The sequence below is a fragment of the Somniosus microcephalus genome, chromosome 13 (assembly GCF_052327205.1).
Source record: "Somniosus microcephalus isolate GS21.2 chromosome 13, FLI_Smic_1.0, whole genome shotgun sequence".
NCBI classification, from domain to species: domain Eukaryota; kingdom Metazoa; phylum Chordata; class Chondrichthyes; order Squaliformes; family Somniosidae; genus Somniosus; species Somniosus microcephalus.
Window position 1 is genome coordinate 106174476 of NC_140999.1, and position 24133 is coordinate 106198608.

At 49.3% G+C, this 24133-nt stretch overlaps 1 protein-coding gene across 1 annotated transcript in view; it reads left to right on the forward strand.

Annotated features, from left to right (window-relative positions):
* LOC147108527 (uncharacterized) overlaps positions 1-24133 on the forward strand; it is a 98156-nt gene that overhangs the window by 23534 nt on the left and 50489 nt on the right. Inside the window, exon 3 of the mRNA XM_086005190.1 lies at positions 12493-12658. Within this exon, the coding sequence (XP_085861316.1) occupies positions 12493-12658 (166 nt within the window). The remainder of the gene's footprint in view (positions 1-12492; positions 12659-24133) is intronic.

Consider the following 24133-nt stretch of genomic DNA (forward strand, 5'->3'; position numbering starts at 1 on the left):
ACACTCCTGGGGCAGGTACAGCACGAGTTAGTTACAGAGTAAAGCTCCATCTTCACTGGCCCATCAAACACACCCAGGGCAGGTACAGCATGCGTTAGATACAGAGTAAAGCTCCCTCTACACAGTCCCATCAAATACTCCCAGGCAGAAACTGCACGGGTTAGGTACAGAGTAAAGATCCCTCTACACTGGCCCATGAAAGACTCCCAGGGCAGGTACATCACGGGTTAGATACAGAGTAAAGCTCTATCTACACTATCCCATCAAACGCTCCCAGGGCAGGTACAGCACGGGTCAAATACAGAGTAAAGCTCCAACTACGCTGTCCCATCAAACACTCCCAGGGCAGGTACAGCACGGATTAGATACAGAGTAAAGCTCCACCTACACTGTCCCATCAAACACTCCCAGGATAGGTACAGCACGGGTTAGATACAGAGTAAAGCTCCCTCTACACGTCCCATCAAACACTCCCAGGGCAGGTACTGCATGGATTAGATTCAGTGTAAAGCTCCCTCTACTTTGTAACATCAAACACTCCCAGGGCAGGTACAGCACGGGTCAAATACAGAGTAAATCTCCAACTACGCTGTCCCATCAAACACACCTAGGGCAGGTACAGCACGGATTAGATACAGAGTAAAGCTTCACCTACACTGTCCCATCAAACACTCCCAGGATAGGTACAGCACGGGTTAGATATAGAGTAAAGCTCCCTCTACACTGTCCCGTCAAACACTCCTAGGGCAGGTACAGCATGGCTTAGATACAGAATAAAGCTCCCTCTACCCTGTCCCATCCAGCACTCCCAGGGCAGGTACAGCATGGGTTAGATACAGAGTAATGCTCCCTCTAGACTGACCGATCAAACACTCCCAGGACAGGTACAGCACGGGTTAGATACAGAGGTAAGATCCCTCTACACACTCCCATCAAACACTCCCAGGGCAGGTACAGCATGGGATAGATACAGAATAATGCTCCCTCTACACTGGCCCATCAAACACTCCCAGGGCAGGTACAGCATGGGATAGATACAGAATAAAGCTCCCTCTACACTGTCCCATCAAACACACCCAGGGCAGGCACAGCATGCGTTAGATACAGAGTAAAGCTCCCTCTACACATTCATATCAAACTGTCCCAGGCAGAAACTGCACGGGTTAGATGCAGAGTAATGATCTGTCTACACTGTCGCATCAAACACTCCCAGGGCAGGTACAGCACGGGTTAAATGCAGAGTAATGATCTGTCTACACTGTCGCATCAAACACTCCCAGGGCAGGTTCAGCACAGGTCAGATACAGAGTAAAGCTCCCTCTACACTGTCCCATCAAACACTCCCAGGGTGGATACAGCACGGGTGAGTATAGAGTAAAGCTTTCTTTACACTTTCCCAGCAAACACTTCCAGGGCGTTTACAGCACAGGTTAGATAAAGAGTCAAGCTCCCTCTACACTGTCCCATCAAACACTCCCAGGGCAGGTACAGCATGGGTTAGGTTCAGAGTTAAACTCCATCTACACTGTCCCATCAAACACTCCAGGGCATGTACAGCACGGGTTAGATACAGTGTAAAGATCCCTCTACACTGTCCCATCAAACACTCCCAGGGCAGGTACAGCATGTGTTAGATACAGAGTAATCTCCCTCTACCCTGTCCCATCCAACACTCCCAAGGCAGTTACAGCACGTGTTAGATACAGAGTAAAGCTCCCTCTACGTTGTCCCATCAAACACTCCCAGGGCCGCAACAGCACGGGTTATATACAGAGTAAAGCTCCCTCTACACTGTCCCATCAAACACTCCCAGGGCAGGTACAGCATGGGTTAGATACAGAGTAAAGCTCCCTCTACATTGGCCCATCAAACACTCCTAGGGCAGGTACAGCACGGGTTAGATACAGAGGAAATCTCCCTCGACCCTGTCTCATCAATCACTCCCAGGACAGGTACAGTACGGTTGAGATACCGAGTAAAGGTCCCCCTACACTGTCCCATCAAACACCCCAAGGGCAGGTACAGCACGAGTTAGTTACAGAGTAAAGCTCCCTCTACACTGTCCCATCAAACACTCTCAGGGCAGGTCCAGCATGGGATAGATACAGAATAAAGCTCATTCTACACTAGCCCATCAAACACACCCAGGGCAGGTACAGCATGCGTTAGATACAGAGTAAAGCTCCCTCTACACAGTCCCATCAAACAGTCCCAGGCAGAATCTGCACGGGTAAGATTCATATTAAAGAACCCTCTACACTCTCCCATCAAACACTCCCAGGGTAGGTACAGCACGGATTAGATACAGAGTAAAGCTCCTTCTACACTGTCCCATCAAACACTCCCAGAGCTGTTACAGCTCGGGTTAGATACAGAGTAAAGATCCATCTACACTGTCCCATCAAACACTCCCAGGGCAGATACAGCACGGGTTAGATACTGTGTAAAGATCCCTCTACACTGTCCCACCCAACTCTCCCAGGGCAGGTGCAGCAAGGGTTAGATACAGAGTAAAGCTCCCTCTAGACTGTCCCATCAAACACTCCCAGGGCAGGTACTGCATGGGTTAGATACAGAGTAAAGCTCCCTCTACACTGACCCATCAAACACTCCCAGGGCAGGGACAACACGGGTTAGATACAGAGTTAAGCTCCCTCGACACTGTCCCATCAAGCACTCCCAGGGCAGGTACAGAACGGGTTAGATAAGAGTAAAGCTCCCTCTTTTCTGGCCCATCAAACAGTCCCAGGGCAGGTACAGCAAGGTTTAGATACAAAGTAAAGCGCCCTCTACACTGTCCCATCAAGCACTTCCAGGGTAGATACAGCACGGGTCAGATACAGAGTAAAGCTCCATCTACACTGACCCATCAAACACTCCCAGGGCAGGTACAGCATGGGTTAGATACTGTTTAAAGATCCCTCTACACTGACCCATCAACACTCCCAGGGCAGGTACAGCAAGCGTTAGATACAGATTAAAGCTCCCTCGACACTGGCCCATCAAACAGTCCCAGGGTTGGTACAGCATGGGTTAGATACAGAGTAAAGCTCCCTCTACACTGGCCCATGAAACACTCCCAGGGCAGGTACAGCATGGGTTAGATACAGATTAAAGCTCCATTTACATGTCCCATCAAACACTCCCAGGCTGTAACTGCATGGGTTAGATACAGACTAAAGCTCCCTCTACACTGTCCCATCAAACACTCCCAGGGCAGGTACAGCATGGGTTAAATACAGATTAAAGCTCCATTTACATGTCCCATCAAACACTCCCAGGCAGAAACTGCATGGGTTAGATACAGAGTAAAGCTCCCTCTACACTGTCCCATCAAACACTCCCAGGGCAGGTACAGCACGGGTTAGATACAGAGTAAATCTCCATCTACACTGTCCCATCAAACACTCCCAGGCTAGGGACAACACGGGTTAGATACAGAGTAAAGCTCCCTCTACACTGTCCCATCAAACACTCCCAGGGCAGGTACAGCACGGGTTAGATACAGAGTAAATCTCCATCTACACTGTCCCATCAAACACTCCCAGGGCAGGTACAGCACGGGTTAGATACAGAGTAAATCTCCATCTACACTGTCCCATCAAACACTCCCAGGCTAGGGACAACACGGGTTAGATACAGAGTAAAGCGCCCTCTACACTGTCCCATCAAACACTCCGAAGGCAGGTACAGCACGGGTTAGATACAGAGTAAAGCTCCTTCTACACCGTCTCATCAAACACTCCGAAGGCAGGTACAGCACGGGTTAGATACAGCGTAAAGATCCCTCTACACTGTCCCATCAAACACTCCCAGGGCAGGGACAGCAAAGGTTCGATACAGAGTAAAGCTCCCTCTACACTGTTCCATCAAACACTCCTAGGGCAGGTACAGCACGGGTTAGATACAGAGTAACACTCCCTCTATTCAAGAAAGGAGGGAGAGACGAAACATGAACGACAGACCAGTTTGCCTGACATCAGTTGTCTGGAAAATGCTGGAATCCATTATTAAGGAAGTGGTAACAGGGCACTTAGAAAATCATAATATGATTAGGCAGAGTCAACCTGGTTTTATGAGAGGCAAATTGTGTTTAACAAGTTTATTAGAATTTTTTGAGGGTGTAACTAAAAGGGCAGATAAAGAGGAACCAGTGGAAGTAGTATATTTGTGTTCCCAAAAGACATTCGATAAGGTGCCACATAAAAGATTGTTAGCAAGATAAGGGTTCATGGGGTTGGGGTAATATATTAGCATAGATAGAGGATTGGTTAATGGACTGAAAGCAATAGGAATAAAAGGGTAATTTTCAGGTTGATAGGCTGAAACTAGTGGGATGCTGCAAGGATTAGTGCTGGGGCCTCAGCTATTTACAATCTATATCAATGACTTAGATGAAGGGACTGAGTGTAATGTATCCAAGTTTGCTGATGATACAAAGCTAGGTGGGAAAGTAAGCTGTGAGGAGGACACAAAGAGCCTGCAAAGGGATAGAGACAGGTTAAGTGGGCAATAAGGTGGCAGATGGTGTATAATGTGGATAAATGTGAGGTTATTCACTTTGGTAGGAAGAATAGAAAATCACAGAAAAAAATCACAGAAACCCCACAGTGCAGATAGAGGCCATTTCGGCCCATCGAGCCTGCACCGACACATATCCCACCCGATCCCCGTAACCCCTACACCAACACATATCCCACCCTATCCCCGTAACCCCACGTATTTAATCCCCCTAACACTAAGGGTCAATTTATCATAGCCAATCAACCTAACCCGCACATCTTTGGACTGTGGGAGGAAACCGGAGCACCCGGAGGAAACCCACGCAAACACGGGGAGAATGTGCAAACTCCACGCAGACAGTCACCCGAGGCCGGATTCGAACCCGGGTCCCTGGCGCTGTGAGGCAACAGTGCTAACCACTATGCCACCGTGCTGCCCGTCGAAATATTTTTTCAATGGTGAGAAACTATTAAATGTTGGTGTTCAGAGAGATTTTTAAGTGTCCTCGTACAGGAAACACAGAAAGTTAGCATGCAGGTCCAGCAAGCAATTAGGAAGGCAAATGGCATTTTGGCCCTCATTGCAAGGGGGTTGTAGTACAAGAGTAAGGAAGTCTTACTATAATTGTACAGGGCTTTGGTGAAACCATGCCTGGAGTACTGTGCACAGTTTTGGTCTCCTTATCTGAGGAAGGATATACTTGCCTTAGAGGCAGTGCAGCGAAGGTTCAGTAGATTGATTCCTGGGATGAGTGGGCTGTCCAATGAGGAGCAATTGAGTAGATTGGGCCTATACTCTCTGGAGTTTAGAAGAGTGAGAGGTGATATAATTGAAATATATAAGACTCTGAGGGGGATTGACAGGGTAGATGCTGAGAGATTGTTTCCCCTGGCTGGAGAGGCTAGAACTAGGGGGCATAGTCTCAGGATAAGGGGTCGGCCATTTAAGACTGAGATGAGGAGGAATTTCCTCACAGAGGGTTGTGAATCTCTGGAATTCTCTACCCCAAAGTGCTGTGGCTGCTGAATCGTTGAGTATATTCAAGGCTGAGATACATATGGAGATTGGGTGGGAAAGTGGAGTTGAGTTTGAAGATCAGCCATGATCTTATTGAATGGCGGAAAAGGCTTGAGGGGCCTTATGGCCTACTGCTGCTTCTAATTCTTATGTTTTTATGTTCTTATGATCTCTACACTGTCCCATCAAACGCTCCCAGGGTGGGTACAGCACGGGTTAGATACAGAGTAAAGCTCCCTCTACACTGTCCCATCAAACACTCCCAGGGCGGGTACAGCACGGGTTAGATACAGAGTAACGCTCCCTCTACACTCTCCCATCAAACACTCCCAGGGCAGGTACAGCACGGATTAGATACAGAGTAACGCTCCCTCTACACTCTCCCATCAAACACTCCCAGGGCAGGTACAGCACGGGTTAGATACAGAGTAAAGCTCCCTCTACACTGTCCCATCAAACACTCCCAGGGCAGGTACAGCACGGGTTAGATACAGAGTAAAGCTCCCTCTGCACTGTCCCATCAAACACTCCCAGGGCAGGTACAGCACGGGTTAGATGCAGAGTAAAGCTCCCTCTGCACTGTCCCATCAAACACTCCCAGGGCAGGTACAGCACGGGTTAGATACTGTAGTGTCCGTGTGTAGATAAAGACACTGAAGACAGGAGTTGGTTCATAGGTATTTACTAAGCAAGTCTGGGGGGGGGTGTTCTAAAGGATATACACAATACACAGGCTTATATAGCCCAAGTGGCAATTACCGGCATTACGCACACCTGGGGCTCTTAAAGGCACATACACCATAATTGCTCTTAAAGGCAGATACACCACAATTCCTCCCCTTCTAGCTAACTAGTACATCATATTTTAAGTAATTATTAATTACATGTTATATGCAAAATAATATACATTGCTGTATTAATTAATTATAAGTTAGTCTCTCAGGAGGCTTCCTGACTCGGTCCGGATAACGCCTCGGGGGTGTAGTAGTTTCTGGTGGTGTAGTAGGTTCTTCTGGCAAGGCTGATTCGGCTTGAAGGCCAGTGTCGGGTTCATCGGGCTCCAGTATCACCGGATCGGAGGTAGATATGGGTATCTCTACTTCATCGCTAGATGTATAGAGTGGTGGTGTAGGTTGTCCCTTTTCGGATGACTTGATGATTTGGTCAGCATGGCGCCTTATTATGCTGTCTCCGATGTCCACGGTATACATCAGTGGTCCTAATCGTGTGCAGATAGTTCCAGGCTGCCATTTCTCGGTACGGTAGTCCCGGGCCAAAACCGGTTGGCCTATCTGGAAGGCCCTAGTTGGCCTTTCATTCATGCCCTGAAACTGCCGGTTCTCCACGTCCCTTCGGATGTTGGGCTTGACCAAATCCAGCCGGCATCTTAGGTTTCTATTGTAGAACATCATGGCGGGAGTTTGGTTAGTAACCATATGCGTTGCATTCCTATATGCAAATAAGAAGTTATCCACCTTGTGCTGAAGTTTTATGTCTTCATTACCCATGGCCTTGATGGCCTTCTTGAAGGTCTGGACAAACCTTTCAGCCAATCCATTGGTGGCGGGATGGTATGGGGCGGACGTGTAGTGCTTTACCCCATTGTTCTTTAAGAACTTTCTGAATTCTTCGGACACAAATTGCGGTCCATTATCAGAACATATCTGCTCCGGCAGCCCATTCCTGGCAAATATGGTCCTTAATACTGTGATGGTTTTTTCCGTGGTGGTGGAGGACATCTTTATTACCTCCGGCCACTTGGAGTGTGCATCAACTGCGATTAAGAACATTGAGTCCATAAATGGACCAGCAAAGTCGATGTGCACCCTTTGCCAGGGAGATGAGGGCCACTCCCATGGATGTAGAGGGGCCTGTGGCGGAGCATTTTGGACCTTCTGGCATCCTAGGCAGCTCTTGGTCATGTCTTCGATGTCTCCATCGATACCTGGCCACCATACAAACGCCCTAGCTAGGTTCTTCATTTTCACTCCACCCAGATGCCCCTCGTGAAGCTCCTTTAGCACTTTATCCTGGAGTTTGGGTGGAATCACCACTCTGGATCCACACATCAAGGTTCCTCGGCACACTGACAGCTGTTCTCTTCTTTGCGAGAATGCTGGCAACAGTGGTTCGCCATGTGCTGGCCATCCCTTCACTGTTAAATCGTAGACCCGTGAGAGAGTAGGGTCATTTCTTGTCTCCCTTTCAATGGCAGAATTTGTCACCGGTAGACATTTCACTATGGTAGAGTGGAATATCTCTACTGGGTCTACTGTAGGTGCCTCTTCTATCGTTGGCAACGGTAGGCGTGATAAACCGTCAGCATTCCCATGCTGTTTTGACCCTTTGTATTCAATGTTGTATTGGTGTGCCCCTAGAAAAAAGGACCACCTCTGTAGTCTTTGTGCCGTCATAATGGGGACACCTTTTTTAGGGTTGAATATGGAGATGAGGGGTTGATGGTCAGTCAGCAAGGTAAATTTTTGTCCGTGTAGGTAATGGTTGAATTTCTTCACACCCCATACCAGGCTGAGTGCTTCCCTGTCTATCTGGGCATAGTTACGCTCAGCTGAGTTCAATGAGCGTGACGCAAAAGCTATCGGCCGTTCTGAGCCATCAGGGAATCTATGGGACAATACCGCTCCTATGCCGTAAGGGGATGCATCGCACGCCAGTCTGATTGGTAGTGATGGGTTGTAATGAGCCAAAATTTTCTCGGATGTGATTAAGTCTTTACATTTATGGAAGGCACGTTTACAGTCTTCGTTCCATTTCCAAATCACTCCTGTCTGTAGAATATCATTAAGAGGGTGTAGAATAGTTGATAAGTTCGGTAAAAATTTATGATAGTAACTTATTAATCCCAGGAATGACCTTAATTGTGAAACATTTTCAGGTGCTGGGTCTTTTATAACTGCTTCAATTTTTTCAGGTGACTTATGCAACCCTTCCTTATTAATTATGTGGCCACAATATGATATCTGATTTTGGAAAAATTCGCACTTGGGGCGATTTGCTCGTAGGCCCCGTTCTTTCAGCCTAGTGAGCACCTGCTCCAAATTGGCAAGGTGCTCGTTGTCGTTTTCTCCTGTTATAAGGGTGTCGTCTAGGTAGCATTGAGTCCCCGGAATCCCTTGCAGGACTTGCTCCATAGCTCTTTGCCAGATAGCTGGAGCTGATGCTATTCCAAAAACCAGTCGATTGTACTGGTACAGGCCTTTGTGTGTGTTTATTGTGAGATACTTTTTAGAGGTCTCCTCAACCTCCATCTGTAGATATGCCTGTGCCAAGTCAATTTTTGTGAAACGTTTCCCTCTGGATAGTGAGGCGAAAATATCTTCTATCCTCGGAAGAGGATACTGTACCGTGTGAAGGACCGGGTTTACAGTCACCTTAAAGTCCCCACAAATGCGAATTTTTTTCTGTTCCTCAGAGTTATTTTTCAATGTTTTTTTCATGACTGGAACGATGGGTGTTGCCCATTCGCTCCAATCTATTTTGGATAATACGCCTGCCTTTTCCAAATTCTTCAGCTCTGCCTCGACTGCCGGACGTATTGCGTATGGCACCGGTCTTGCCTTAAAAAATTTTGGAATTGCTGTATCTTCCACTTTTATTGAGGCGGTGATGCCTTTCAAGGTTCCTAGTTTCTCTTGAAACACTTCTTTGGCGTTGGCCAAGATGTCTTTTAATCGTTCAGGTATGATGTCATCATTGTTTTTTTCCTTACTGGTCACCGTCAGTGCCTGAATGGAGTGCCAGTCTAAACGTATCTTCCTTATCCATTCACGTCCCAACAACGGTGGACCACCATCTTGTAGAATGTATAAATACAACTTTTGTATTTCTTTGCCGTTGTATACCACAGGCACCCTTATTTTTCCTTTGGGGTAGACTTTCTGCCCCGTATATGTTTTTAAGATAATGGATGTGTCTTTTAGAGGTATATGCGAAAATAGCCTCTCGTAATCTCGTCGATTTATTACGGTTAGAGCTGATCCTGTATCTAGCTCCATTTTAACTGGGGACCCTGCTATTGTGAGGGTAACCCAAATGGTTTGGTAATCCTCTTTGGCAAGTACATTATGTAATTTGAGACAGCTTAGTCTCTTGTTTCCGGAGTCGCTATCGCTATTCTGGTCTTCGGAGCTATTGTCCGTCATCATTTGTACCTTCCTGTACTTTTCTTTATTGATTTTTTGTTTTCTGTCAGTGGATTTATTTTGTCCAGATTGGCATACCCGTGCAATGTGTCCAATCTTACCACATTGCCTGCATGCTTTGCCCTTGAACCAGCAGTCCCTCTGGTTATGGGTGGATCTGCCGCAGCGATAACATCTTCCGAACTCCTGTGTCATTTTATGGGTGCCGAAGTCCTGTGTCTCTTGTTGTATCTCTGCAGCTCCTTTTGCTGCTGCTTCGTATGATACAGCCATACTGAAAGCTTTGTCCAATGTTAAATCTTTTTCAGAAAGCAGTCTTTTTTGTGTTCCTTCACTTAAGAGACCGCAAACAAATTTGTCTCGAAGATAATCTGATAGTCCTGCTCCGAATTGGCAGTACTTTGATAGCTTTCTTAATTCGGTTAGGTAATCAGCGTTACTTTCATTCTTGTGTTGATTTCTCTTGAAGAACTTGAATCGTTCCGCTATCAGCAGCGGTGTTGGGTTTAAATGCTCCTGCAGGGTATCAACAATTTCTTTAAAAGTCTTGTCCTTTGGTTTGGCTGGAGAGATTAAATTTCGTAACAGCCCGTATGTCTTCGCGCCCATTAAGTTCAGAAGTACTGAAGCTTTTTTTTCATCTGTTATTCCATTTGCAGTGCAATAAACCTCTACTCTTTCCACGTATGTGGTCCAATCTTCTATTTCGCCATCAAAAGCCTCAATATTACCAGATTTAGGCATTTCAGAAAAGATATGGCGCTTCCCGCGCTTTTTTTTTCTCTCTGTAGCAACGATATGGCGCTTCCCGCGCTTTCCCGCCGCTGCTACCGATAACAACGCTGTTTTACTGTGGTTTCCGTTTATTCACTGTTGGAGACTCGTTCCCGACGGAGGTCTAAACGCTGACCTGCTTGCCGCGCCGGCCGTCTCTCGAGTGCACCCTCCCAGTCCGTTGTTGCTTGCCTCCGATTTCGCTGCCTGTCTCAGCTGTAGAGCCCGCCGCTGGAGCTCCAGCCTGACGCCCAGGAAGGATTAGCGCAGTACCTGTCACCAGCTTGGCCAGCTGGTGAAACAACAGTTTCTCTTACTTCCTTGAGTCTTCTGGACGCTGGAGGAATCGATGTCCTTGAGGTGCTGCCGAATTGCAGGTAAGTCCGTTTCCACTTCGTCGCCACTGTAGTGTCCGTGTGTAGATAAAGACACTGAAGACAGGAGTTGGTTCATAGGTATTTACTAAGCAAGTCTGGGGGGGGGGGGGGGGGGGGGGGGGTTTCTAAAGGATATACACAATACACAGGATTATATAGCCCAAGTGGCAATTACCGGCATTACGCACACCTGGGGCTCTTAAAGGCACATACACCATAATTGCTCTTAAAGGCACATACACCACAGATACAGAGTAAAGCTCCCTCTGCACTGTCCCACCAAACACTCCCAGGGCAGGTACAGCACGGGTTAGATACAGAGAAAAGCCCCCTCTACACTGTCCCATCAAACACTCCCAGGTCATTTCCACCCCCCCACCCCCCACTTTTCCTCTGATAGGGAGATGATATACCACTTTAAAGAGATCAATCAGAACTGTTGCTGTATTGATGACGAGTGCAGCCCTTCAGTGACTTAGTGTCCCATATTCCCTTCTTCACATGGGCAGATGGCTGTCGGCATTTCACCTCTCGGTCTCCGTGGCTGTGAATCCGGTGTTACCGCTGGCGACTTTCATATTCCCCGTTTGCTCCTATACACTCTCAAAGGCACTGAGTGCGTATCACCAGTGAGCCCGATCCTCTCCTCACTCGAAGTCCGCACAAACCCAATTTCCGGCAAGAGTCACTGGACGATGGTGAGGGCTGGCACACCTACCTGTAGATCAATATAGCACCCCTATCACCACCCACTGCGGTGATCAGTGAACTTATTGTAACCCCAGGGGATGGAAATTGCGATCCATAGCATATTTGGGGTTGCTGGATTTGAATCTCGTTGAGCTTACGAAGGTGGTGACTCTGTCATGTGATCAAGACTTGGAGGTGCGTTGCCTTTTGCTGCCTCTGTCGTAAATCGCCATGGCCTCTTCGGCAGCACCACCCAAACCCAAAACCTCCACCACCCACTTTCATTTATAGAGCGCCTTTCGCAAACTTTACAGCCAATGAAGTACTTTTGAAGTGTAATCACTGTTGTAATGTAGGAAACACGGCAGCCAAATTGCACACAGCAAGCTCCCACAAACAGCAATGTGGTAATGACCAGATAATCTGTTTTAGTGATGTTGATTGAGGGATAAATATTGGCCAGGACACCGGAGATAACTCGCCTGCTCTTCTTCAAAATAGTGCCATAGGAGCTTGAGGGGGCAGATGTTTCGTGTTTAATGACTCATCTGAAAGACAACACATCCAACATTGCAACACTTCCTCAGTACACGCTCTGGAGTGTCATGCTAGATTTTGTGCTCAAGTATCTGGAGTGAACTTGAACTCAACTTTAAAGGGCAGCAGGTGCATGGGAAGTCCTTCACCTCCAAGTTCCCCTCCAAGTCATACACCATCCCAACTTGGACAAATATCGCCGTTCCTTTACTGTTGCTTGGTCAAAATGTTCCCTCCCTAACAGCACTGTGGGATTACCTCCTCCCACAGACTGCAGCGGTTCAAGAAGAAGGCCCACCACCACCTTCTCAAGGGTAACTAAGGAGGGGCAATAAATGCCGGCCTTGCCGGCAACACCCACATCCCGAGAAGGAATATCAAAAAGGAGTGATTGGGCCCTGATTTTGTTGACGGTGTTTGTTAACTTGCAGTTAGTGTCTCTAGGCGTTACCAAGGACAGCGACTATTCCACTCCGAATTCGAGGCGAATGAATGCCGTTCAGAAGGCTGCCTGGATTACAGAACGTGCGTCCGTTGCACTCTTTGTCGCTGCTCACAGGGGTCACATCGATATTGTCAAATTTCTTCTGACGAACGGTAAGAATTCAGTAAAGTGTGAGTGGTTCAATGATGTGTTCTCATTCCCTGGAGACCAAATGGTGAGAAGAGGGATGCCACCACTAGGCAAAGGCAAAATTTTCTGCTTTCTGTACTCATTGCCAGCATCTCTAGTGCAGAGTAAAGCTTCCACTACAGTGATCTATCAAACAGTCCCAGGCCAGGGACAGCAGGCGTTAAATACAGAATAAAGCTTCCACTACAGTGCTCTATCAAGCACTCCCAGGCCAGGGACAGCTCACGTTAAATACAGATTAAAGCTCCCTCTACAGTGTAGTCTATATTGTTCCAGATAGGTAGAATCTTAGAACCCCATTCAGAGATGGACAGTGTGATAACCGACCCCATCACCTACTGATAGGGTGGGTTATCACACTGTCTATCACCCAGGGAAGACAATGTGATAACCTCACCCAATCACCCAGGGATGGACAGTGTGATAACCCACCACATCAACCAGGGATGGACAGTGTGATAACTCACCCCATTATTCGGGGCCCAGGGATAGACAGTGTGATAACCCAGCTTATCACCCAGAGACAGACAATGTGATAACTGTAGTGTATGTAACCTGTACCACCTTAAGAGGATACCTGTGGTAAACCACTGTTTGTATTCCACTGTGTACATGCCTGGACATGCCTCGGCTGACTCCTCCCACAAGTCCTAGTATAAAGGTGACTGCTCCCCAGCCCTTTGTATTCTGGACCGGTCGACCACTCGAGGCAGACCTTCATTCTTTTGTTAATAAAAGCCTTTAGTTACTCTCTTAACTCTCAGTCTTTTATGAGTAATTGATAGCGCATCAATTTTATTAACAAAATTTTTATAATGGAGAAGATCCTCACACCAGCATGCCTGGACTTAGATCATCGGGAGGCGGACTCATCCACCAAGTTTACTCACTGGCTTAAGTGTTTCGAAAAATTCCTGACCGCCTCCGCAGCAATCAAATCGGACGAGGACAAACTGGATGTCCTGACCTCCAAAGTGAACCACCGAGTGTACTCGGTCATCCAAGACGCGACCTCGTACGCGGACGCTATCAAGCTCCTCAAGGACCAGTACACGCGCCCAGTGAACGAAGTGTACGCCAGGCACCTTCTGGGGAGTCGTAAACAACAACCTGGGGAATCGACCGTGGAACACCTTCAGGCACTGTCTGTGCTTGGCCGGGCCTGTGGGTGTAAGGATGTAAAGGCCGCCGTGTACACAGAGGAACTTATCCGGGACGCTTTTGTAGCGGGCCACAGATCCAATTACACCCGACAGCGACTGTTGGAGCAGAGTGACCTCAACCTCAACAAGGCCTCTGAACTCGCACTATCATTGGATGCAGCCTACCGGGGCATGGATGCCTACTCCTCTGCACCGTGGACGCCGCGGGGAATGACAGCCTGGGACACGGTAGGACCGCTTCATAGCGCCGTGCCACCCCAGCCACACCCCAGCAACGGCCCAACTACCACAGAAGTGTCCCAAGGCCAGACAGCAGTGCCCCAAGGCCAGAAATGCTACTTCTGTGGCCAGGCAAAACACCCCAGAGCGCGCTGCCCGGCGAAAAACGCGATCTGCTCGGGCTGCGGGAAGAAGGGACACTACGCTAGCGTCTGCAGGGCCAAAGCCACCCCGAACCCCAGCAGCGCCGCATGTGGGCCATGCGGGCCGCCATCTTGGGCCTCCCCGGCCATGTGCGAACCACCGGTACAGCAGCCATTTTGGACGCCTCCAGCCACATGGGGATCATGGATGCCGCCATCTTGGACGACAGCCGGAACGCAGCAGGCCCCCAACACCGCCTCATCTGATACCCGCAGCGACACACCGACCCCTACGCTGGCATCCGTTACACTGGACCAAGCGAGACCGCACCAGCTGGCCAGTTCCACAATGGACATTGAGGTAAATGGTCACGATACAATCTGCCTTTTTGACTCTGGGAGCACGGAGAGCTTCATCCACCCCGACACGGTGCGGCGTTGCTCTCTCCCAGTCCTGCCTGCGCACCAGCGGATTTCTATGGCCTCCGAGTCCCAGTCGGCGGACATCGGCGGCTACTGCGTGGTGACACTCGTAGTAGACGGGACTGTGTACGATCATTTTAAACTTCTGGTCCTGCCCGACCCCTGCGCTGCCGTCCTGCTGGGGTTAGATTTTCAGTGCCACCTTAAAAGTGTTACGATGGCGTACGGTGGACCCCTACCCCCACTCAGTCCGCAGCCAGCAGCTTCCAAATTGCCCGCCGCGCACCAGGTGCAACCTCTCCACACTCAGAGTCACTCCCCCCCCACTGTTTGCTAACCTCACCCCCGACTGTAAGCCCATCGCCACAAAGAGCAGGCGATACAGTGCCGGGGACAGGGTTTTCATTAAAACCGAAGTGGAGCGGCTCCTGAAGGAAGGGATTATTGAGGGCAGCACCAGCCCCTGGCGAGCCCAGGTTGTGGTCGTTAAGACCGGCGAGAAGCAGCGCCTGGTCATCGACTACAGCCAGACAATAAATCGCTACACCCTGCTGGACGCCTACCCACTCCCCCGCATAGCTGATATGGTCAACCAGATCGCGCAGTACCGCGTCTTCTCGACCATTGACCTGAAATCAGCGTACCACCAGCTCCCTATCCGCCCTGAGGACCGCCAGTATACCGCCTTTGAGGCAAACGGCCGCCTCTATCACTTCCTTAGGGTTCCCTTTGGCGTCACCAACGGGGTCTCCGTCTTCCAAAGGGAGATGGACCGGATGGTAGATCAAAATGCGTTGCAGGCCACTTTCCCATATCTGGACAATGTAACCATCTGCGGCCGTGACTTGCAGGACCATGACGCAAACCTCGAAAAATTCCTCCGCACCGCCCAACTCCTGAAGCTGACATATAACAAGGAGAAGTGCATATTCCGCACAAACCGCCTCGCCATCCTTGGCTGTGTTGTGGAACACGGAGTCATCGGCCCCGACCCCGACCGGATGCGTCCCCTTATGGAACTCCCACTGCCCCACTGCCACAAGGCCCTGAAGAGGTGCCTAGGGTTTTTCTCCTATTACGCCCAGTGGGTCCCCTACTATGCGGACAAGGCCCGTCCGCTGATCAAGTCCACCTCTTTTCCCTTGACGGCAGAGGCCCGCTTAGCCTTCCACCGTATCAAGGAGGACATTGCCAAAGCCACCATGCACGCAGTGGACGAATCCATCCCCTTCCAGGTGGAAAGCGACGCGTCCGACTTTGCCCTGGCCGCTACCCTCAATCAGGCGGGGAGACCCGTGGCCTTCTTTTCACGAACCCTCCAAGGCCCGGAGACCAGACACTCCGCTGTTGAGAAGGAGGCCCAGGCGATTGTGGAGGCTGTGCGTCATTGGAGGCACTACCTGGCCGGAAAACGATTTACCCTGCTCACTGACCAGCGTTCAGTTGCTTTCATGTTTAACAACAAGCAGAGGGGCAAAATCAAAAATGACAAGATCTTGAGGTGGAGAATCGAACTTTCCACCTACAATTACGAGATCTTGTACCGGCCCGGGAAGCTCAATGAACCCCCGGATGCGCTATCGCGTGGCACCTGCGCCAGCGCGCAGATCGATAGACTGCGGGCCCTCCACAATGACCTCTGCCACCCGGGGGTCACCAGGTTCTTCCACTTCATCAAGGCCCGCAACCTGCCTTACTCTATTGAGGAGGTCAGGACCATGACCAGGAACTGCCAAGTCTGCGCTGAGTGCAAACCGCACTTTTATAGACCAGACAGGGCCCACCTGATAAAAGCCACTCGCCCCTTCGAGCGCCTGAGCGTTGATTTTAAAGGGCCTCTCCCCTCCTCCGACCGCAATGTGTACTTCCTCAATATTATTGATGAGTACTCCCGTTTCCCGTTCGCCATCCCCTGCCCGGACATGACCAGTGCCACGGTCATTAAATGTCTGAACGACCTCTTCACCCTGTTCGGTTTCCCCAGCTATATCCATAGCGACCGGGGCTCATCGTTTATGAGCGACGAACTCCGTCAGTACCTGCTAACTAGGGGTATTGCCACAAGCAGGACCACCAGTTACAACCCCCGGGGGAACGGACAGGTGGAAAGAGAAAATGCGACAGTTTGGAAGGCCGCCCTGCTAGCCTTAAAGTCTAGGGGCCTTCCAACCTCCCGCTGGCAGGATGTGCTCCCCAATGCGCTCCACTCTATTCGGTCACTGCTCTGCACTGCCACTAACGCCACCCCTCATGAGAAAATGTTTGTCTTCCCAAGGAAGTCCACATCGGGGACATCGCTACCGCCATGGCTGACGTCCCCAGGGCCGGTCCTACTGAGAAGACACGTGAGGACCCATAAAACGGACCCCCTGGTCGAGAGGGTCGACCTCCTCCACGCCAACCCCCAGTATGCTTACATTGCATACCCGGACGGGCGGGAGGACACAGTTTGCATAAGAGACCTTGCACCCTCGGGGGCCGCAGTAACCCACTACTCACTACCACCCCCCCCAACGACCCGATATCCAGCCCCAGCAGACGGCAGGCCTGGGCCCCGCGACCCGCTCGACATCTACGAGGACGACACGCCTGTGCCACAGCCTACGCAGGACTCGACGCCGGAAGCTCCACTACCCCTGCCATCGCCACGCCGATCACAGCGGCAGACAAGACCTCCGGAGAGACTCCAATACACTAACTTTTAATACACTTCACCCCGCCGGACTCAATTTTAAACAAGGGGTGAATGTGGTAAACCACTGTTTGTATTCCACTGTGTACATGCCTGGACATGCCTCGGCTGACTCCTCCCACAAGTCCTAGTATAAAGGTGACTGCTCCCCAGCCCTTTGTATTCTGGACCGGTCGACCACTCGAGGCAGACCTTCATTCTTTTGTTAATAAAAGCCTTTAGTTACTCTCTTAACTCTCAGTCTTTTATGAGTAATTGATAGCGCATCAATACCTTAAGGTGATGGACTACTTTTTGATGGCTCCTGTACATTGTAGTACCGGTGGTGACCACACCGGTATATAAACCCTGCGGAGCAAAGTGTATCTCAGTTCAGCCCTGACCCTCAATCACTAAAGACCTGTTTACTTACTTCTGTAGTCTGTGTCCTGTTATTCAGTATAACTGCATTTGAAAACACAGACTCAAGAGTGGCGACGAGTCTGATCTTACCTAGCGGCAGTTTTGCATCAAAGGAAGCTTCGTCCTCAGAAACGGGTGTCGAACAAGGGCATCCACCCTCAACATCCTGCTGAGCACTGCATCGCACGGGAGGCCATCGGGAACCCGGGTTGGTTTCTGGCCACGAAGTCAAACATCAGTGATCATCCCTTAGATGACAGCGGCGGGTAAGCCCGATCGAGTGGCACGGGAGGGAAGTCGGCCGAGTTGTCAGTGGGAGAAGGGGAGGGAAAACGACAAAAAGGGTGGAGAACACGACCGCAGCCGGTGTCTGGGCTGCAATCGGGACAGAGACGCGCAGCAGCCAGAAAGCGTTTTTGGCCACAAGGACCGCGGGAGCGGCGGGGGAACAAGAGCAGCAGCGCAGGGGAAAATAAAGGACCGCTGGGAGGCGTGGACGGCAACAGCGCAGAAATCGGCATTTTGAGTCGGCGGGGGAAGAAGACAAGCGCGGGAAAAGACGCCATCTTAAATAAAAAAATAAAAATAAAATAATAATAATAATAATACCCAAAGGGAAAGGAGAAACTCAGCAAGGATGCCAAAAACGGGTAACATCACTGCTTTTGATAGCGATGTGGAAGATTGGGCCACTTATATGGAACGCATCGAAGTTTACTGTACAACGAATGAGGTACCGGATGATAAGAAAGCACTAACCCTATTAAACTCGATGGGTGCGAAGATGTACGGGTTATTAAGGAACCTTGTAACACCAGACAAACCGGTAGGGAAGAGTTTTGCAGATATTGTTACTATCCTGCAAGAGCATTTAAACCCCACGCCGCTGCTGATAGCGGAGCGATTTAAATTCTACAAAAGAATTCAACTTAAAGAAGAAAGCAACGCGGAATTCCTAACAGAACTGCGCAAGTTATCAAAGTACTGCCAGTTCGGAACAGGACTAGCAGACGCACTGAGAGATAAGTTTGTGTGTGGGCTCCTAAGGGAAGGAACCCAGAAGCGACTGCTAGAGGAAAAGGACCTTACGCTGGACAAAGCTTTCAGCATTGCAGCATCCCACGAGGCAGCAGTACGGGGCACTGCAGAGATACAGCAAAGGCCATTGGAATTCAGCACCAATGAAATGGCATTGGGCACAGTAAAGTGCTATCGTTGTGGAAGGACAACGCATGACCAGAACCAGTGCTGGTTCAAAGATAAAGAATGCAGGCAATGTGGCAAACTTGGTCACATAGCGAGAGTATGCCGGTCAGGAAAGAAGACCAGCAGCAAAAAGTCACCGCAGGAGAAGTACAAAAAAGTACACAAGGTGACAGAGAACAGTTCGGATGAACAGAAGACGGATTCAGACTCCAGCAGTAAGGAACTGGGTTGTCTGAAAATACATAATGTGGGTAACACAGCAGACCACCAAACTATCTGGGTCATGCTTCGGATAGCAGGAGTCCAAGTGAAGATGGAATTGGACACTGGGTCGGCATTAACGGTCAGGAATAAGCAAGATTACAAAAGGTTATTCTCGCACATTCCCCTGAGGGATACGGAGATTGTATTGAAAACATACACGGGGCAAATAGTATACCTCAAAGGAAAGATAAAAGTAAATGTGGTCTACAATGGTAAAGAAAGTCAGAAAATGGACTTGTATGTGTTACCTGATGGAGGTCCGCCACTACTGGGACGGGAATGGATCCGGAGAATAAATGTGGACTGGCATTCCATACAAGCACTGACTGTGGATGCCTGTAAGGAGGACGACGTCAAACCTAAACGACTGTCCAAAATATTAGATGATGCTAAGGAGGTGTTCCAACAGGGACTTGGAACACTGAAAGGAATTACGGCAACCATCAAGGTTGAAGAACATGCAAACCCAAAATTTTTCAAAGCCAGATCGGTGCCTTATGCGATACGACCTGCTGTGGAAGCAGAGCTGGAAGGGCTAGAACGTTCAGGGGTACTGTCCAAGGTGGACTGGAGCGAATGGGCTACACCCATTGTTCCTGTCATGATGCGTTCGTTGAGCAACAAGCCGGGGGAACCTGGGAAGGTTCGCATCTGTGGCGATTTCAAGATCACTGTAAACCTGGTTCTTCACACGGTGCAATATCCGCTTCCGCAGATTGAAGATATCTTCGCTTCGCTGTCTGGCGGGAAACACTTCACTAAGATAGACCTGGCGCAGGCGTACCTACAGATGGAAGTTGATGAAGCGTCACGTCAGTATCTCACGATCAACACGCATAAGGGCTTATATCGGTATAATAGACTGGTTTTTGGAGTGGCATCGGCTCCAGCGATTTGGCAAAGGGCCATGGAGCAGGTTTGCAGGGAATCTCAGGCACACAATGCTACCTAGATGACATCCTGATTACAGGAGATAACGATAAGGATCACCTCGCGAATTTGGAGCAGGTGCTCATCAGATTGAAAGAATATGGGCTCAGAGTTAATCGCCAGAAATGCGAGTTCTTTCAAAAGCGAATCTCGTACTGCGGCCACGTCATTGACCGGGAGGGGCTCCATAAGTCACCTGACAAGATCGAAGCTGTTGTCAAAGCTCCTGCACCGGAAAATGTATCCCAGTTGAGGTCGTTCCTCGGGTTGGTTAACTATTACCACAAGTTTCTTCCAAATTTATCCACGGTGTTACACCCGCTAAACACTCTTTTGCAAATGGGAATACCATGGAAGTGGAGCGATGATTGTAAGCGGGCTTTTCAAAAGAGCAAGGCACTGATCACCTCTAAGGAAGTGTTGGCTCACTTTAACCCAACGCTGCCTATTCGCTTAGCTTGTGATGCTTCTCCATATGGTATCGGGGCAGTGCTCTCACATAAGTTTCCAGATGGCTCGGAAAGGCCAGTCGCTTTTGCATCCAGATCATTGACCTCCACTGAGCGCAACTATGCTCAGATAGATAGGGAGGCTCTCAGCCTCGTGTGGGGAGTTAAGAAATTTAACCATTACCTGCAAGGCCAAAAGTTTACGCTGCTGACAGATCACCAGCCGTTGGTTTCCATTTTCAACCCTAAGAAGGGTGTTCCGGTAATGACGGCGCAGAGGCTTCAGAGATGGTCCCTTTTCCTAGGGGCACATCAATATGATATTGAATTCAAAGGTACAAAGCAACATGGTAATGCTGATGGGCTGTCGCGCCTGCCACTACCTACAGCGGAAGGGGCACCGGCAGTTGACCCTGTCGAGATATTTCACTCGACCATCATCGAATGCTTACCAGTCACCAATGCGGGTATTGAGAGAGAGACCCGAAATGACCCGACACTGTCTCGGGTCTACGACTTGACAGTGAAGGGATGGCCAGCACATGGCGAACCACTGTTACTAGCATTCTCAGCCAGACGAGAACAGCTGTCCGTATGTCAAGGAACATTGTTGTATGGAACAAGAGTGATTATTCCTCCTAAATTAAGGGAGAGAGTTCTGAAAGAATTGCACGAAGGTCATCTGGGGGGGAGTTAAGATGAAAAGCCTTGCTAGGGCTTATGTGTGGTGGCCAGGTATCGACAAACAAATAGAGGATCTGACTAAAAGCTGCTCAGGGTGCCAAAAAGTTCAAAATGCACCTCCAATTGCACCGCTGCATCCGTGGGAATGGCCTTCAGCCCCATGGCAACGTGTGCATATCGACTTTGCAGGTCCATTCATGGATTCCATGTTTTTGATAGCAGTAGACGCACATTCTAAATGGCCAGAAGTGATTAAGATGTCGACCACTACCTCTGAGAAGACGATCGCCGTTCTAAGAACCATATTTGCAAGGAATGGGTTGCCGGAGCAAATATGTTCAGACAACGGACCACAGTTCGTGTCAGAAGAATTCCAGAAATTCATGAAAAAGAATGGGGTGAAACACTATACATCTGCCCCGTATCATCCGGCTACAAATGGGTTGGCCGAGAGATTTGTACAAACGTTCAAAAAGGCGATAAAGGCCACGAGTGAAGACCATATTCCACTACAACACAAGGTGGACAATTTCCTGATGGCGTACCGAAACGCCACGCATGCAGTGACAAATCAAAGCCCTGCCATAATGTTCTATAACAGAAGGTTGCTGTCCCGGTTGGTTTTGTTAAAACCCAATGTGCGACGGGAAGTCGAAAACAAGCAATTCCAGCATGTAAATAACAAGGCCACTCGTAGTTTCGAAATAGGACAACCAGTGTTGGCCAGGGACTATAGGGATGATAAATGGCAACCTGGGACAATTCGTGCACGACAAGGACCCTTGATGTACATGGTAGACGTTGGAGAGAACGTAATACGACGTCATGCTGACCAACTTGTGGAATCGAGAACAAGGGTCGACCCCATGTCTACGGCAGAGACACCAGTTGAAGAACTTATTGAGCCTGTAGCATCTACCTCAGACTCGAATGTATATGATGATGTTAAAACCATAGGAGATCAAGTGGATGAGTCACCCCAGCAACGAGAACCAGAGACCCCTGAAAGGCGTTATCCGGCCGGATCAGGAGGCCTCCTCAGAGACTGAATCTTCGAACAATTCTTGTGTGCAAATTGTATATATGTTATCCATGTAATGTTTAATTTGGGGTGTACACTGTTAAGCTAAAAGGGGAGGAATTGTAGTGTATGTAACCTGTACTACCTTAAGAGGATACCTTAAGGTGATGGACTACTTTTTGATGGCTCCTGTACATTGTAGTACCGGTGGTGACCACACTGGTATATAAACCCTGTGGAGCAAAATGTATCTCAGTTCAGCCCTGACCCTCAATCACTAAAGACCTGTTTACTTACTTCTGTAGTCTGTGTCCTGTTATTCAGTATAACTGCATTTGAAAACACAGACTCAACAATAACCTCACCCCATTACCCAGAGATAGACAGTGTGATAACTTCACCCCATCACCCAGAGATAGACAGTGTGACAACATACCCCATCACCCATAGATAGACAGTGTAATAACGTCATGCCATCACCCAGAGATAGACAGTGTGATAACTTCACCCCATCACCCAGAGATAGACAGTGTAATAACGTCATGCCATCACCCAGAGATAGACAGTATGATAACCTCACCCCATCACCCAGTGATAGAGAGTCTGAAAACCCACCCCATCACCCAGAGATGGAAAGTACGATTACCTAACCCCATCACCAGGGGATGGACAGTGTGACAAACTCACCCCATCACCCAGTGATAGAGAGTTTGTTAACCCCCCCATTACCCAGGGCCCAGGGATAGACAGTGTGATAATGCACCCCATCACCCAGAGATTGAAAGTGTGATAACCTCACCCCATCACCCAGGTGATAGCCCACCCGATCACCCAGGGCCCAGGGATAGACAGTGTGATAACGCACCCCATCACCCAGGTATAGACAGTGTAATAACATACCCAGTCACCAAGGGATAGATATTGTGATAACGCACCCCATCACCCAGGGATAGACAGTGTGATAACACACCCCATCACCCAGGGATAGACAGTGTGATAACCCACCCCATCACCCAGGGCCCAGGGATAGACAATGCGATAACCTCAGCCCATCATCCATGGATGGATAGTGTGCTAACCTCACCCCATCAGCCAGGGATAGACAGTGTGATAACTTCACCCCATCACCCAGAGACAGACAGTGTGATAACCGACCCCATCACCCAGGGCCCAGGGATAGGCAGTGTGATAACCTCACCCCATCACCCAGAGATAGACAGTGTGATGACCCACCCCATCACCAAAGGATAGACAGTGTGATAACCTCACCCCATCACCCAGGGATGGATTGTGTGATAACCTCACCCCATCATCCAGAGATAGAGAGTGTGATAGCCCACCCCATCACCCAGGGCCCAGGCATAGACAGTGTGATAACGCACGCCATCACCCAGGGATAGACAGTGTAATAACACACCCAACCACCCAGGGATAGACAGTATGATAACTGACCCCATCACCCAGGGCCCAGGGATAGACAGTGTGATTACCTCACCCCATCACCCAGCGATGGATTGTGTGATAACCCACCAAATCACCCAGGTATAGACAGTATGATAACTCACGCCATCACCAGAGATGCACAGTGTGATAACCTCACCCCATCATCCAGGGATTGACAGTCTGAAAACCCACCCCATCACCTAGGGATGAAATGTGCGATTACCTAATCCCATCACCAGGGGATGGACAGTGTGGTAAACTAACCCGATCACCCAATGATAGAGAGTTTGTTAACCCACCCCATCACCCAGCGCCCAGGTATAGACAGTATGATAACTCACGCCATCACCCAGAGATGGACAGTGTGATAAACTCAACCCATCACCCAGGGACTGACAG